Here is an 18,544-nt window from a genome sequence, read left to right as displayed (position 1 = left end):
AGACAAAGTGACAATAAAGAGCCCAGGAAGATGAGATGGAACTGAAGAGGCCTAAGTTAGCATTAGCCATGACAGGCTGCAGACCAACAATACTAGAATTAGGCCTCATCATTACAATAACCAGGAAAAGCCACAAACTGTGCCCTGGGAGACCAATCAGAATTGAGACAAACAAGTACTAGATGCTCCAAGACATAAAGGATAGGTTACATAACCTGTATATAGGTTGCCAATTTCCTTGCAGCAAAGCCAGTACCAATCCCTGTTTGACAAGGTTTCTGTTACCTGACTCTTGTCTAATTAAGAATTTAATCCCCATCTGAATCTGGAATTCCCCTATCGGCCATCCTTTACTCCTTAAAAACCCTGCCATAGCTGAGCTCAAGGCTCTCCCTGATCCAACGCTGTGTCAGAATGGACAGGAAACACAAGCTCGATCTTGCAATAAAGGCTCCTTTGCTTTTGCATACAAGCTTGGACTCCTGGTGATCTCTGGGGGGCTCATGATACAGGCATATGACATTTGGGGGCTCTTCTGGGATCTCTCAGACCCACCAGGGTCCCAACCCATGGAGCCTTTGACTGCCAGTAAGTTTCTTTCTGTTTGTCTGTCTTGTTTGGTCTCACTTTGTCTCTGTCCTGCATTGTACTTTGACTGGGCCAATTTCCAAGTTGCCTGCAAAAGGTATGGGTGGACATGTTTGAAAGACTGCAGGTTGGGGAACTGGGAGACATTCCAGGACCCTTCTATATAGGATTGGATCTTGGATCCCCCTAGTGTTTTTGAATAGACAGGCAGAGTCAGTCCCTGCTGGCAACAAGCCATTGTCTCAGTTTCTGTTTTCCTCAAGTGGCCAGGGGGAATCAGCTTTTCCTCAGGTGGCCAGGGGGAATCAGCTTTCCTCAGGTGGCCAGGGGGAATCAGCTTTTCTCAGGTGGCCAGAAGGAGATCAGTTTTTCCTCAGGTGGCCAGGGAAAATCAGCTTTTCCTCAGGTGGCCAGGAGAAATCAGCTTTCCTCAGGTGGCCAGAGGGGAATCAGTTTTTCCTCAGGTGGCCAGAGGGGAAAGAGCTTTTCCTTAGGTGGCCAGGAGGAATCAGCTTTTTCTAGGCAGCCAGGAGAAATCAGCTTCTCATCAGGTGGCCAAGGAGAATCAGTTTTTCCTCGGGTGGCTAAGGGAAATCAGCTTTTCTTCAGGTGGCCAAGAGGAATCTGCATTGTTTGTATGTTATGTTTGTTTTTGGACTGTTTGTTTTGTGTCTGACACTTTAGACTGATGTTATGGGACAAAAGCCATATATATATATATATATATATATATATATATATATATTATATATATATATATATACACATATATATATATATATTCCGTTTATGTGAAAGCATTAATTCAGTCACTACATGTCTGAATAGTCTTAAATGTATGAGTTTACTATGTTCTGTATGTTTGTTACTGTTACAACCAGCCACCTGGGCTCAGATTTATCTCTGGGCATTCTAGCCATTAGAACTACACCCTGTATAATAATTGTTTTCTACTGTTCTGTTTTATTAAAAAGCTGCCTCTGAAGTTGGGTTATGGCCCACCATTTTTCAGACCCAGACTTGCTTTTGAAGTCTCTATGTCTGAGATCAAAAATAGGCAGAAAGAACAAGAACAGGGCAACCACAAAATTATTGGTTTATAAATTTATAAAAACATAATTAAAAATCTAATATTTTATAACAAAAATGTTAACTCAAAACTATAAGCACAGGGTTAATAATCAGAAGGCTACATAGGTAGCCTTAAATGATCTAATCTATCAGTGTCTATAGTTCTGGGCAAATATTCAAATGTGCTAACCTTGGTTTTTAACCCCTTTAGTTCTACTTCTGTTTTTATCAATATGTTCTCAAGGTATCAACTAAACCAAATAACTAAAAACAAACAGGAATTGCTTGGTTCAAGACCTCAGACTGTCAGAGATTTGTTGAAGATGACATTTAAGACAAACAGAGACTCTCATATCCTAGCAATGATTCCAAGGTCTCCAAGAAGACAATGGATACAGCAATGGACAACTCCACTTGGACTTTGGTAATGCTAACCAGCTGACCACTGAGCAAGAGTGCCCCCAATGCCTCACCTTCTGCCAAGGCTCAGCCCAAACTGTGGACAAGCAGGGCACTGGAGAGTTGATGCCCCACTTTGCCTAGACAAGGTAAGGCTAATCTCCCCATATTCCTCTTCCATAGGAAAGCCTCTCATCCTCTGTGCCTGGCAGCCAAGACTTCTGTCATGATGACTCTGCCCTCATGACCATAGAGTCCAAAGGAACATGGGATATCTGTCTCGGTAAAGACTATAAACTAGCCTCTGTCATTTTTGGTTAATCCTTTTCAGATCTCTGACACTGACAGCTAAGCTAACTATAGCTTTGTCAGCTAGACAACAGCAGGCAATCAGCTCCTTCCCTCAAGGCTGCAGCTATATTGTTTGTTCATTCTCAGTTTATAAGGTTTTCTTTTAAGCTCCAAAATTTTAACTTTTGTCCTTAGTCTATATTTGTCTCAGCAGCTTTAACAGACACCATCCAGGGAGCACCTATGGACTTCCAACTGCTGAGCTCTGGACTTGCTGAAAGCTAATGAGATCCAGTCCAGCCGATGTGATAGCTCCCTGTCCCTTCACCTGGAACAGCTAATCGGATGCTGCGATGAATGCCCAATTGTCCAGCCTTTGACTAGCCTTTTAGCCTTCCTGGACCCTGACAACCAACACCCCAATAAGAGCTGGAAGCAGCTACAGAATAGAGTACATTGTTCCTGGGAGCCTCTGGGGAGCTCATGACACAGTCACATCAGAACCACATGAGTCTCTTCCCTGCCTCTTCATGAGAACTTAAATGAAGAACCACACTACTTTTTATTTATTGCTGTTTTTAATAAAGTAGATTTTTATTAACTGTTATTTGACAATTTCACACATTTTTAATGCATTTATGTGTACTCTAATGTTCCACTCTTTCTTATGTCCTTTCCACACCTATGAACCTTCCCCAACAAATCTCTTCCCCATATTCATGTCTTTTTGTTTTGTTTTGTGGCCTACTGAGTTTAACCAGGGTCACCTTTGTGTCCATGGGTTTGGAACCATCCATTTGAGCCTCACAAATTCATCAGTAGGGATACAGAATCCTTATGAGTATGGAGTACCTCCCATCCATGCCTGTTGACAACCACAGCTGCTATAGGTTCAAAGTCAAAATGGTTTGTCCTGCATCAAACTATACAACATTTAAAGGGGATTTTTGACTAGATCTGAGTTTCTAATGGACATAACATCTTCTATGAATGGATCTTAAGGCCAAGATAGATAGACCTGCTGTCTTTTGGATTAGAACAGTACTAGAGTCATGAACATTTTTTTCTTCCAGTTTTATTTAAATAAGAAGTATAAGCTGGGTATGGTGGTACATGCCTTTAATCCCAGCAGAGGCAGGCAGATCTCTATGAGTTTGAGGCCAGTCTGAGCTACAAAGCAAGTTCTAGGGCAGCCGGGGATACACAGAGAAACCCTGTGAACCAAAACAAAACAAAACAAAACAAAACATAAATAAGAAGTATATAAACACAAATGGCACACAGATGCAAAAATTTGTCACAAATATACCTAAAACATTTAGAAAAAATGTATGAATTCTGGAGAGTAAAAGACTGTCAACTAAGTGATGACATAATCAACAAAACTGATCTTAGGCTGGACAAATAAAATATAGAGAACTCAATAATGAAAAATGCATCTATGTGTCAAGTAGACATTTAGCAGTAGGTAAAACAAATGTATTTTCCACAAAAGTTTCAAAACCTGTATATAAATGTGAATGCTGATATAAAATGAGGATGCTGGCATAAGTGGCACCTAAGACATTTGATAATATACCTGAAGAAGATTCTAGACAGTCATGCCATATATACTTTCAAGACTAGAAGGAGAAGAGCTTAGAGTGATGATGATGAACATGAGACAGAGCAAAAAATGCAGTGTATATAAGAAAAAAAAAACAGACAAGAAGCTGCTGTAGTCTGATCAAGGGAACAGAAAGCTTAGTTTTGTCTGTAGCTATCTTTTCTACAACTACAATATGAAATCTTTGACAAGAGGGTCTATGGAAACATTCACATTTGTCCCTAACACAACCTGGCCCATAGCAGGTGCCTGATAAGTATTAAGCAGTAGAAGGGTCAGAGAGGCAGGTCTGCAACTATGGCATTTAATTCACTAAGAAGATAGTGGAGATAGGAAGATTTCATGGTAATAAAGCCCTGAGTACACTTTTAGTTTTCACGTATATTTAATATCTTTATGAGATATTCTGAAAATACTGTATGTGGTGTGTGGTGCAGTGCAAATGCTTGCCAGTTAGAACAAGTGGGCTTGGTAGACTACACAGGAACATGAAGCAAGCTTGACTGAGCATCAAATAAAAGGAAAGATTACTAGAAAATCCATGAATTTGGTATGAAGTATTTAATAATTCATTTCTAAATCACTAATTGAATAATGAGGTTTTATTTTTCTTTTTGGCATCACAAATGTTGGCTTAGGGAAGAAGACCGAAAAGGATAACTAAAGCAAAGCATTCATATAAAAGTGGTTGTTTACACAATAATGCTAAAAGCAAAGAAGAAGAAAAAACATACTTCTAAATCACAAAGCTGTTAAGCTAATTGGCCAAATTAAGAGAAACCTATTAAAATCTTGTGTGAAAAAAATTACTCTACATGTTTTAAGTCAGTAAAATGAGGCAGTTGGAGGATGGAGAGATGGCTCAGCAAATTAAACACTTAACTACTCTTGTAGAGGACCCAAGTGTGACTCCCAGCACTCATATCAAGGGCCTCACAACCATAACTTAAGAATCAGAACCAGAAGTATCTGACCCCTCTGGCCTACTAAGGCACCAGCAGCTTTGTGCACACATGCATACACACACACACACACACACACACACACACACACACACACACACACACGCCTTTTTTAAAATCAGGCATTTAGAAGGAAACTGAATTAACAAAAACCAAATGACTGTAATGCAATACTACCTTACTTGATAAATTCTTCACCTGAAAGAACAAAATCATTGAAAGTGCTTAGACCAGTGGTTCTCAACCTTCCTAATGCTTGGATCCTTTGATAGATTTCCTCATGTTGTGGTGATTCTCAACCATAAAACTATTTTGTTGTGCCGGGCGGTGGTGGCGCACGCCTTTAATCCCAGCACTCGGGAGGCAGAGGCAGGCGGATCTCTGTGAGTTCGAGGCCAGCCTGGGCTACCAAGTGAGTCCCAGGGAAGGCGCAAAGCTACACAGAGAAACCCTGTCTCGAAAAACCAAAAAAAAAAAAAAAAAAAAAAAAAAAAAAAAAAACTATTTTGTTGCTACTTCATAACTGCAATTTTGCTACTCTTATAAATCATAATGTAAATATCTGATATACAGGATATCTGATATGCAACCCCTGTGAAATTGTTGTTTGACTCCCAAAGAGTCACAACCCACAGACTGAGAACTGCTGGCTTAGACAATGACAGTTTCAAGAGGCAACTGAAGTGGAGACAACACAATCCTTCCTACTAAAGATCTTATGATTCTTGAACCCTAATTTTCACAGAAGGAAGTTTGAGAAATCTATATCAATACAGTACAATAGTAAGTTTACAAACTGACAAATAAAAAAAGATCTCAGGTACCAATAGCATAATTATTGTAGTGAAACTCAAAGGTAAAGCATAATGTATTGGATAATGTAGATAGAAATAGTTTCTGCCAGAACAATTTTGTTAAATGTACATCACTTTTGTGATGGTTAGCTTTAAATGTCAACTTCATATAGCTTAGGATCACTTGGGAAGAGTCTCAATGACAGATTGATTGTATATGTTGAATTGGCCTGTGGGTGTGTCTTTAGGAGATTGTATTAATTGATATGGGAAGATACAGCTTACTATGGGTAAGCTAGTACCTCCCTAGGCAAAAGGTCCTGTAAAGAGTAGAGTTGAATAACAACTTCTAGTTATTCAAATGGTGATTTCAAGCAAACTACCTTAGTGAGTCTACTTACTGTACCTAAAAAGTTGGTCACCTATACAGTATCATAAATGCACCAAAATTACTAAAAAAAAGAATTACTTCTGTAAAAAGAAAAATCATGCCTCACTATCTTCATATCTTTCCTTCATAAGAATACATGTTTAAAAAACAAAATTACGAGCTGGGCAGTGGTGGCGTATGCCTTTAATCCCAGCACTTGGAGCAGAGCCAGGGATCTCAGTGAGTTCAAGCCAGCCTGGTCTACAGAGCGAGATCCAGGACAGGCAACAAAACTACACAGAGAAATCCTGTCTCAAAAATCCAAAACAAAAACAAAAACAAAAAATCAAAAACAAAAACAAAAAAATTACCATGACTTTAAAGAGCATAAAACTAGTTGAAAGAAACAACGCAGGAAGTATTAAAATCAGTGCTGCAAAGATTAAAACTACAGCATTTTTGTTTCGTTTTTCAAGACAGGCTTCTCTGTGTAGCCCTGGCTGTCTTAAAACTGCTTTGTAGATCAGCTGGCCTCAAAATAACAGGAATCTACCTGTCACTGCCTCCCAAGTGTTGGGACTAAAGCATGCACTACTGTGGTGATATATTGTGTACTTTAATAAAATTTGCCTGAAGATCAGAAAATAGAACAAGCACTAGATTAAACATAGGGCCAGCAGTGTGGCACACACTTTTAATCCTAGCATTTGGAAAGCAGAGATCCATCTGAATCTCTGTGAGTTCAAAGCCACCTGGACTACATGAGATTGACTCAGTCTAGGAGAGAAACAGAGCCAGGCAGTGGTGGCACATATATTTAATCCCAGTATTTGGGAAGCACACATGCCATTAATCCCAACACTAGGAAGGAAGTGATGGTTGGAAGGAGAAAAGTATAAAAAGCATGAGGAGACAATAACTGAGGCTTTTTCAGGCTGAGGAGGCCTAGAGGTAAGATGTCCTTATTCCTTTGTCTCTCTGATCTTTCATCATTTACCCCAATATCTGGCACTGGATTTTTTTTTTATTAAAAGACCATTTGAAATCTGTATTACATCTGGCATCCAACTTGTGAGGCACGAATTCATGAAAAAGCCACAGCTCAGGCTGGAGCTACACCGGCTAGGCCAGACTCCCTAACCACTGGCTAAGGTTTTGTTGCAGCCTCTCTGCAGCAAACTCCATAGGCTTTTGGCCCCAAAACTGTAGGAATTAGCCACTTTTTGCACATCTTCCTGTGAGATGGCTAGATCTTTCACTTCTTTCCTTGAGTCCCCTCCTCAGGCTGCTGCCACACTTCATCTGAATTGTTACTATCAGCAATTTGGTGAGTCAATTGGGATTTCTTAAAGGGAGAATTAATTAAAAGAAAATTTTTTCCCACATTAAAAAAATGGGAACATTTTTACAATGGAAGCATTTGGTCTCTGTTTGACTGTACATTAAATGGTTTGAAAATGGATAATTTTCAATTTTCAATAATTTGAGAGATAATTAATGTTGATGGATAGATGCAATGTCAATTATAAATATTATTTATTTGATAATTTGTTTTATCATCAAAAAACTTGGTAATATGAGTGCCAAGATAAAAGTTTAGAAAAACCTGTTAAAACAGATCATAGAGATATTCAGACACAGACAGAAAATTAAAGGAAACCAATCTCACATTGCATTAAAAGGTTACAGAGAAACAGCCTACAGCTTTCAAAGCCAACCTTAATTTATCCAGTAACCTTACAGGAACTTCCAACTGATAGATATCTCAAGGCTAGTAAGAGCTGATTGATCCTGTGCAAATTTTAGATTTAAGGAGATTCAAAGAATCAATAGTCTCATACAACATCGACTCATCTTTCATTAAACAGATGTAAACTTGTGGTTAAGTTGTAATTGAATTATCCCTCAAGACTGAGAGGTTTGTTACATCAGTCTAGAGCTGTCCCCAATTACAATTGAGACCTGGTGGAAAATGAGGCTAAGACTATGAACAACTAAGTAGAGCTAGAGGTCTTGAAACATCCAAGATCAACTCTTGGAGAAGGCAATTATGCTGATAAACAAAGACAATCTTTATATGATGACAACACCTGGCTTATGCCCATGGCAGCCTTGAATGCTTGAGACAGAACTGAAGAAGTAGGAAAGGAAATTGAGTCAATTGAGTCAAAAGAAACCTTCACTCATTTCTTACAAAGATTGACTTGAGCAGTAAATAGAATGTGTAACATAAATCTTAAAAAGTCTTATTAATAAAAAAAAAAACTTGGGACCAGGTATTGGGGTAAATTCGAAAGGTCAAGAGACAGAATAAGCCACAGCAAACCTCACTGCAATTCTCAGCCAATCCTGTTTCCTCAACTGAAGCCTCTGAGTCCTCACCTGAATGGATCTCAGCTGAACTGCTGCTAAATACTAAAAGCTTAAAAGCCTCTAGTTCTGGTCCTCATGCCTTATATACCTTTCTGCTTCTTGCCATCACTTCTGGATTAAAGCATGGTTTTCTTAAGCAAGACATGAGATCTCAAGTGCTGATTAAAGGTGTGTCACTATGCCCGACTGTTCCAGGGTGGCATTGAACTCACAGATATCCGATGATCTCTGCCTCCCGAATGCTAGATTAAAGGTGTGTGCTACCCAATGCTAACCTCTAAGTTTAATAAAGTGGCTGTTCTATTTCTGATCCCAGATAATTTATTCGAGTGTACAATATAAACCACAAGAATGATACAAATTCAGAAGCTAGACAGATAATAATAACTAAATCGCTGGCTTTTGAAAATGCTAATGCACAACACAACAGGATAAGTAGGCCCTAAAGTCAAGATCAGCACCCTTAGAGAATGGATCCGATATACAATACATATTGAATCTCACAAACATGATTATTCTTGAGAAGAGAGGTGCATTTCAGAGGTTTGAAGAAAAATAGTAATGTCAAGTGTTCAATCATGGAAACAAGTCACCTAAAAGGGACTATAAACAGGCATGCCTAGGAACAATGTTTTTTAAGGAATAATCCCAACATAAACACCTCTCCCTTCTGATTGTGCAGAAGGTGTGGCAAAGGCAGACATTGGACTAACAAAGTAGATCAACAAGGGACAGACAAGGTAATCCCTACCTTTGCCATCAGGAGACTCCTGAGGGCTCTCAAAGCCCCCATGTCAAATTCTGTCAGTCTTTTCCTGTCACCGTGGAAGAAACCTCTTCCTAGAGCAATTAAAGAACCTAATGCTATTGTTAAAAAACAAACAAACAATCAAACAACAAACAAAAAACCATACTGCTTGGGTGATAGAATAGCTACAGAAGAGAAAAACAAAAAATTCAGGAGAAACCATAAATCAAAATTGATAAAGATTAGATTTGAAAACTCCCTAAAGTAAGGTTGGGGGAGGGTTTGTTTTTGTCTTTCAGGAGAATGAAGACTAAAGAATCTGAAGAACACTGGACAAATGAGAAGATCTGAAAAAAGGATAAATCATCCATAAAGACTGTCCCACAATAAAGATTTCTGCAGTGAACCATGACCACTCCTAACAGTGATTTTGGAGTCTTCAAAAATATGACAGGACCCCACAATGACAATTCCACATGGACAATGATAATGCCATTAAGCTGACAAACACCACCCAAAGATCGGCTTTGGATTATGAACTGCTCAGGACAATATTGAAATGGCTAGCTAAGATGATATAGCCTCACAGACTACACCAATCAGGACTTGACCATAATCCTAAATTAAATTCTCTTTGTGTCCCCAAAGACTACCAGTGCCCCCAGTCAGCAGAAGTATAGTCTAGAAAACAACATCCACATCCCAAAAATGGATTATGGATGTTTCTTTGTTTAGAGGTTGGTTAAAAATTGTTATTGGTCATATCAATCTCTTTCTAAAAGAAGAAAGGGGGATATGAAATAAAACTGTATTATAAAGAAATGATAAGATAAAAGGTAGATTATTGAATCTACTTTTACAAAGCAGCTACTAGTTTTAAATATTTTACACTGGATTGGATATTTATATATTGCATACAAATTGTGTATATTGGGATTAATAAAGTTGAGATTCATTTTGTTAGATTATACTGCACATATATTTCTATTCTTGATCAAGATGTTGTATCTAACAGCTCATTTAACAATGTAATGCAAATTGCTAGTCCTTGAAAGTTTATTATTATCAACTAATTAGGATATAAAGAAATGAAAGTTTAGTAGTTAGTCATTAAAATCAAACTCGTTAGTATGTTAGTATGTTTCAAGGTCAAAACAGATATATTTTAGAGGATCTTCAAACACACTTCAGAGATCCTCAGAATATGACATTTAAGATGTTTTAATAACATAGATTCTTTTATGACTATGAGACATGTCTTCTCCTGGCAGCATCAAATCTACTTCAGAGAAGATGATGGACATTGAAGAGACTCCATATGAAGTTTAATTTCTTGTGGCAAAAGTAAGCCACTTGGCAAGAAATACCCTTGCCTTGACTGATAACAGTATGCTGTCCAAATGGACAAGCAGGACACAAAATAAACGACTGTAGAACCTTTCCAAGACAAGGTAGGAAGCCTTTCAGAAAATCCTGCTTTACAGATAAGTCTGTCAGATATGCTAGGCCTATAGGCCAAAGATGGATGCCCACATTTGGAGAACCTGGGTAACTCTCCAGGAAGCCAGCTGTTTCTGTCATTTCTCACATTTTTTGGAAGTTGCTTGTCTGCACTTCTGCTTATTTAGGTAATATTATTTCCTTCTTGGATCTCTGAAGGAGGTGAAGATTAGTCATAGTTATAGTTTTCCTGTTATCAATTCAGAAAAGAAACTCACTAAAGAGGTGTAAAATGTGTAAGTTGAAAGACATCAAAAGGTAGTTTTTCAGTTGTAATACAAGTTAGAATAAAAAGTGAATGAATACAGAACTTTGGATTCACCAACATAGAATAAATAAGAGTATTTTCTCTGAATCTGTCAAATGTTAATGGACTAACATTGTTAATGTAATTTTTGACTATATACATTGTATATACTTATTGTACTTATTGTATATAGTTTTCTTCTATAGTTATAACTTTTATTATTTTGGACAAAGGGGGAAATGTGGTGATATATTGTGTACCCTAATTAAATCTGCCTGAAGATCAGAACAGAACAAGCCATTAGATTAAACATAGAGGCCAGGCAGTAGTGGCACACAATTTAATTCCAGTACTGAGAATCACATGCCTTTAATCCAGCACTAGAGAGGCTGAGAAAGGAAGTGATATGTTGGGTGGAGAAAGGTGTATGAGGCCTGAAAAAAAACAGGAACTAAAGACATTGGCTGAGGAAGTTCATTTGGCTAGAGGCCTATTGGCTAAGGCTTTTCAGGCTGAGGGTCCTAGAAGTAAGACATGCAGTAGCTTGTTCCTTTGTCTCTCTGATCTTTCAGCATTTACCCCAATATCTGGTTCCAGATTTTTTATTAAAAGACATTTAGAAATTTGTGTGCACACTACCATGCCTAGCCAACAACTTTGGTTCTTGAAAGGACTTATGATATAGTCTATTTAACTAACTTTAATAATTTTATGGATGCTTTAGAGTCTTAAATTTTCCAAACTTCCTAGTTATACTATTACCTCTAGGTAATATGATACCAAGCTGATGGAATAACTATAATAATATATATTATATATACTATATAATAATATATTTCAAAGTTGCACAACTGGACAGCATGGTAGCAAATAAATTTCACTATGAATGATACTTATCTAAAAACAATTTTCAAATTATTTATAGAATGCTTTTGCTTATCATTTGAAGTCCATGAAATCAATCTTTACTCTCTCTGGCCCTCACAAGAAATACATGGCATTGTAAACAATTTCTTAAAGTAGCTAACAAAGACTCATCATGTTTTGTTTACTGTTGTATATGTTTCCAAACTGCTTCCTATAATCCTGTTTACCACACTTAAATAACAAAATCATGATGCACTAATCCTCCCAATATCATAAAAAATCTTTAGTCTTCTTCCATCCCACATCTTTGCACAGAGGTGCAAATGTAATATACTGTATAAAGGCTCAACTGCTTCAGATAAGAACATTGATCCATCTGTTCTTGAGAAACATGAGCATTCAAAATGGACAAACAGATGCAAGTAAAGTCCTACAGGGGCAACAAGAAGCAGTGTGTACTAAAGTAAAAAATAATACTTAACAGTACAAAACCAAAACAGAGAAACAGTGAAGCCTAGTTTGAAATACAGAATTACAAGCAACACAAAGAGTGGTTGACTGTATCGCAAAATCGGGGCTACAGACCAACTTTCTGCATCTTTCACCTGAACAGAGATATCTTGAATGCAGCTTTATTACTTCCAATGGCTAAAATGACACAGTTGAAAAGACATTGAAAATGGGGGCTGGAGACACTGTATAGCAGTTAAGAGTACCTGCAGCTCTTGCAGAGGACCCAGGTTCAGTCCCCAGTGCCCAAACAGCAGCTTAAAACCAATTCCCAATGCCAAAAGGCAAAGTATAATTCCAGGCCCAGGGGATCTGGCACCTTCTGATTGCCACCAGCACCATGCAAGAGCGCACACCACACACACACACACACACACACACACACACACACACACACACACACACAAAGAAAACACTCGTATACATAAAATAAAAATCTTTAATTAAAAATACTGAAAATGCATAATATTAATAAGTTAATTTCCAAGATCTACCCATCTCTAACCCATAGGTCCAGCTTTATTTTTAGGAGACTCCAGACAGGCAGAAATTTGGGAAGAGCAGCTGAAGCCATAGCAAAAATGAGTAGATGGCAGTTTCCTTAAGAGACAATTACAAAAGTTCTGGGGGAACGAGCCACTGAGGTACCACATAGTTAAGATTTGAGAGTCTCAATTTAGCATTCCTACCTTCCATAGATCACACTGTGAGGAACATGAACCAAACAAGTATTTAGGGAAAATGGATAGTTTCCATTTTCTGGAACAGTATGAGAACAGTCTTCAATAGATCAGTATCCTTCCTAAGTTTCATGACAAAATATCTCATAGCCCATTAGCAAAGCATTATTTATTATGCAAGTGAAACACATCCCTATTTCCTATTGAATTATATCAGCCATTTCCTTCATTATCTGACTAAGATAGGGGCTAATCCTAACTTACTTAAAAATCAGAGTTGTCCACAGTGATCTGCTATTGCTCCTTCTCCCATTTAATGTTTTCATTTTCTCTCTTCTTAATTTTATTCCTTTATTATTGTTCTAAATTCTAAGTTTTAATAGAAACCAAATTTCATCTTAAGAGGTAAAATTATGATGTAGGTATTTACAACTAATCTACAACAGACCAACTCACCAACTGGATGAGTGATGGTGTTCTGAAGGCCGGGATTACCACAGAGTAGGTAGGTGAGCGATATGGATAAATTGTTGTAGGATTTGTAGAGATAATATTTTGTGTGGTACCAGAAAATACATTGGAAACACTTAGAGGGAAGCGTTTTCGCTTCCCTGGACGAGGCTGATAAACCCAACCTAAAGAAAAAGATAGAGTTTTTATTATGAATACACAGACTCTGGCTTTTTCTTATTAATAATATAGGACACTTTAAAGTTAAAAAAAAATGGGTTGTCTAAAAGCGTATTTTCCAGCTCCATGATGCTATTTTTGTGAACAAATCCTCTACTGTTCATTTTAACATCCACATAGCTTCTATTTTGTTAATTTTGTAATCCATAATAGAAAGGAAGGTCAAAATGCCTCATATTCAGAGTCACAGAGTGACTTCGTGGCACACTCTATACTGAAGTCATTGAGTTTGAATCCCAAACCCTTTCCTCTCCTAAAGAAAAATACCCCATAAGACATGATTTATTTCCTCCTCCTCCTCCTCACTCTATAAGATACAAATGTCAGTAGCTTACAATGTAATAGTCACTAATAGCCACTCACTATTTGTATGCCTGGTTTGGGAAGTCACTCTCGGAGACTGAGACTTGACAATTACTAAACCATAAACACGAATTTCCTTCAAAGTCAGAAGTTTGGTGCTATCACATAAACAAATCACTGGTTCCATCCAGTTGATACCTCAGAATCTTGCCTCCTAAAATATTTCTGCTTATATTTCAGAAAAAAATTCTTTTTGTGTTATGTACGGTTATATAACCCACAAAGAATGCATAGTTCCCAACCTTTATCTCAATGCCCTTACTGAGACGAATCACTCATTTCAAACTGTATCATAATAGGAATAAATCTATCAATCAAAACACCGACTATGTTCTGATAACCACTTAACATTAAAATGGAACAGGATATTAATTCTGCATTTTAATTATCTTTTAAGTGTGAACTATGTTTTTTTCTGATGCCATGATTATTTGATATTTCTAGTATACTACAAAATAGAATCATGGAGATTTACTGTTACCTATATAGCTACACCTGTGTATGTATGTTTGTATGTACCTATATGTATTTAATCAAAACTACAGTAAAAGCATATGTCTCCTGATTTGCATTAACTGGTAAATATGTGACCAGACAGTTCACACCTGTGTTCTACTTAAGAAAATATATGCTTAGTATTAAATCATTATTATAATGTTAGCCATTATTTCTTTCTCACACAAAGATTAGGAAATCTCAACCTAACTTAATCTTTACCTAAATAAATTTAAAAGAAATTGAAGAGCCTTGTTCATTTCATTGATTACCAGGAAATTCCTCTCTGTGCTTCTCTTTAATACTTTTGTGCTTCATCATAATAGGGTTTCTTTTGTTCTTCACTGAGTTTGTTCCACTCTAACCCGAGCTGGACACTGATTTCTGCATTGTTGGCGGCTGGGTTAGCTTTGGCTAGTGCTGGTCGGTGGATTCTTGCCCAAACCATAAATGCATTCATGGGTCGCTTCACATGACCATTCTGTCCTTACTGAAGGGAGTATCAGGTATTCCTACATGACAAAAATTAAGAGACTAAGTTAATGTGCCACGTATGCAATTTTTAAACTGAAGTGTACCTTCATCTATATTTGCATTTTGAGTACCTGAAAACATACACTACGATAGTCAAAATACTGCAGTATTCCAAAAATTCCCTATAGTTCCTGAACTCAGCATTCTAAATTGTAGCTTAGAGTAACTCCTAGAGAGTATTAGTATTGTTGAAGATACTGTTCAGTAACGTTAGAAACACACTGGATGGCTATTTATTTGAGTTTCATTATTACATTAGTTTATGTTCTACTAAAAATTAGGAGCCAGGAACTGGACTCATTCATAACTATGCACCTAGCACTATATATGTTAGTTACTTAAGTATTTAAAGGAAGTCATTTCCAAGAGCAGTAGTAGTGTCCTTCAAAGCAAACAATATTTATGCTAACACAAAATTTTCACTGTGAAGGTGAAATTCCTGCCACAGTGAATCATTAAAACTAGACTCGTGTCATCCAAAAAAAAAAAAAAAAAAAAAAAAAACTAGACTCGTGTCCTGGGAGAAAAATAAACAAGTGACCCTGAGGGTCACAGTACCAGTTAAAAATTCCTATAAAGGAAGTTCATTAGATTTATATCCCTATGCAGTTCGTAAAAGTAATATCTATGGCTAGGAGATGGTGTCATATGCCTTTAATCCAGCACTTGGAAGGCAGAGGCAGGTGGATCTCTGAGTCTGATGCCAACCTGGTCTATAGATTGAGTTCCAGGACAGCCAGGACTGTTAAACAGAGAAACCCTGTCTCAAAGGGGGGGAAAAAGTACTACCTATGAATGTTTCACATTAATTCATTTTAGGGTTACTTGATATATAAAACTGTTTTAGATGTGCAAAGATATTTAGAATAAAGAATGCTGATTGGGGATGTAGCTTAGTTGGTAGAATGCTTGCCTAATATGCATTTATATGGCAATTCCCAGTGCCATATAAGTCAGGTGTAGTAAGTGGTATGTGCATAGAAGGGCTTGGGAACATGTGTGTGCATGCACACACCAAAAAAGAAAAAAAAAGTTATTTAAATTGTAAAAGGTAAAAAGCAAAGGAGTGGGGTGGGAAGAATCAGCACTGAAAATTAAAAAAACAAAAAAAAATAAGCATAGAGGTTCATGAAAATATGAAGAAAGCTACGACTTATCAAGACATTCAGTGACTTGTGTTCTATAGGAACTAATCCTAAGGACTTGCTAGTTATATACTTGAAAAACATTGGAAAGTAGTATTTGGTTGTAGTCACTGCTATTTCAATTTATCACTTCTTTTAAAAACAAGTTAGCTTATTGAGTATTTTTATTAATATTTCTAGAAAACCTTAGCTTCTAGAATACTACAATGCAGTATTTAATGTTTTCTGCAAGAAAAGTTACTGTTCACTGTTAAAGATAACCTCTATACTCACTATAAACAATTATCATTTCCCCCAAAAAACATTTATTGTTCTACTTCTTGATAAGCATCAACCTATGAAGCTACTACATCAGGAAATTTGAAATGTTACTTATGTGTAAGCTGGGGAAATCTGCATTATCTAACAAGGTATTCTGTTGTGTCTATTACCTAAATCTGTTTACTAAGTCTTAAAATTTATTTTTAAAAAAATATTTGTGGAAATCCTTCACACTTCTGTGTATTTTTACCAATATGTAGAAAATCAGTCAGAAACCATCCCTGTGCAGGCTAAGAATCAGTACCATGATTCTATTTTCCGAGCTTTGGCTCCTGGGCTGCTAGTATGTCTGCTATGGGCAACACAGACCTAACTGTGAAAGCCAGATTCCCTTGCCTTCTAATACCTGCGTCTGAGGGAAGCACGGTGAGGGGACATCTTTGGTTTCAATTTTTACAGAAGGCTCCAGTAAGGACTGCATTTAATAGGCACTGGTGTCAGGGGACCTTGGACAACCGTATCAGCTCAGAAGGCGGAGGCCCTGAAATTGATACGGGCCCCAGGAGGGACCGTGTGGAGAGTCAAAGGAACCTTAGGTCTTGCTGGTGCGGACCGAAAGCACCGGGCGGCTGGGCCAGGATACCATCCTTGCTGCCGTGGCCAGGCCATTGGATGCGGCTTCCGTGCTGCCAGCCTGCAGTCCTCCCTGAGTCTGTCTGGCTCCTCGGTCTTAATGACTCCTTCTCCGATGGCCAGCAGGTTCCTGCCTTCCCCGCCTTTCAGCGCATCCCTCGAGGCTTCCTCGGCCTCCAGCTTGGCTTTCTTCTCATCCCCTCGGCGGCCATCGAGGGCCTTCCCGGGGCCATCCAACTTGGCGGCCCTGGAGGCTCTGGGGCCGGCCTCGGTGGTCCTCCGGGATCCCACCGACAGGTCCAAGCCCGCCCCCAGCTCCTGCTTCTCGGCCTTGACGAGCAGCGTCCGGGGCTGCATGGGGCGCAGCTCGGGCCTGCAAGGGCCTCCGTCGGCCGCGGACTGGGGCGGCAACAGCAGCAGCTCCGGCCTCAGCTGCAGCAGACGCGCCTGCGCGGACGAGGCGGAGGCGGAAGAGGAGGCGGCGGCGGCGACCGCACCCTCGTCGGGAGCTTGAGGTAACAGCGGCCCGGGCGGCGGCAGCAGCAGCACCTGCTCCGGCTTCACTTGCAGCAGGCGCCGCGTCCCGGCCTGCGCGCCCGCCGCCGCGGCCTCCCCGCACGATGAGGCCACTGCGGCGATGGCGGCCGCGGCCTGGCCGGCGGCGATTGGGGACGCTCGGCGGCCGCGGCCCGGAAGGTGGCGGCCTCGACGGGCTGCGCGGGCGGAGCGGGGCGCAACGGGCGCGGTGGGGTGGGCCGCGGCGGTTGGCGCGGCATCGGCGGCGGCGGCTCCGGCCTGGCTCTCTCCATGGGGGAGGGGCGGCCGGCTGGGGTCGCGGCCGGGATTGTGAGCTCAGCCGTTTGTTGGCGGCCTCCCCCTCCCCCTTTCGGTTAAGACGCTTCCAAGGCCTTGGCTACCCAGAACCCTACGCGCTCCACAGACTCGGGCCTCCAGCTCGCCTCGCCCAATCGTGAGCGGCCCGGGGCCCCCGGCCAGCCAATCACAGACCCGCTCCTCGGCTCCTCCCACCCACCGCTCTAGCCTTGTGCGACAACACTGGAATCATCCGCCATGGCCCAGCCGACGAAGCTCCTGTTTCCCATTTTCCCCCACCCCCGCCTCTTCACTCGCCCTCTCTTCCGGATTCTCTTCAGCCTTGTCCTTGGTTACCCGACCCCACCCCCGCCTGGAGCGCGACAATGGCGTTGCCCAGGAAACCCCGTGGTTCCACGCCATTACAAATGACCTCCAAGGGTGAAGGTGTGGGCCTTTCCTGCGGGCTGGGGGAGCCCTGCCTTGAGTCTTCTTTAGGCCCCAGTGTCGTAGGGTCTTCTAGCATTTCTCAAGGGATAGTGGGGACACCTTACAACTTATCACCAACCTCATTCAGCGTTCTTATTGGAACAGGTCTTTGGCT

General features: G+C 39.8%; 1 protein-coding gene across 1 annotated transcript in view; it reads right to left on the bottom strand.

The window, feature by feature from the left end:
- Positions 1–17,936, bottom strand: part of Sox30 (SRY-box transcription factor 30) — a 41,641-nt gene extending 23,705 nt beyond the window's left edge. Inside the window, 14 exon segments of the mRNA XM_028864321.1 lie at positions 13,463–13,498; positions 13,501–13,641; positions 14,827–14,857; positions 14,859–15,037; positions 15,040–15,066; positions 16,901–16,930; positions 16,933–16,977; positions 16,980–17,000; positions 17,003–17,037; positions 17,039–17,084; positions 17,087–17,155; positions 17,158–17,182; positions 17,185–17,786; positions 17,789–17,936. Of these exon segments, the coding sequence (XP_028720154.1) occupies positions 13,463–13,498; positions 13,501–13,641; positions 14,827–14,857; positions 14,859–15,037; positions 15,040–15,066; positions 16,901–16,930; positions 16,933–16,977; positions 16,980–17,000; positions 17,003–17,037; positions 17,039–17,084; positions 17,087–17,155; positions 17,158–17,182; positions 17,185–17,786; positions 17,789–17,936 (1,435 nt within the window).
- Positions 17,937–18,544: the final 608 nt, after the last annotated feature.

This window comes from Peromyscus leucopus, chromosome 8b (genome assembly GCF_004664715.2).
Source record: "Peromyscus leucopus breed LL Stock chromosome 8b, UCI_PerLeu_2.1, whole genome shotgun sequence".
In the NCBI taxonomy this organism is placed as follows: Eukaryota; Metazoa; Chordata; class Mammalia; order Rodentia; family Cricetidae; genus Peromyscus; species Peromyscus leucopus.
This window is presented reverse-complemented; position numbering and strand designations above follow the sequence as displayed.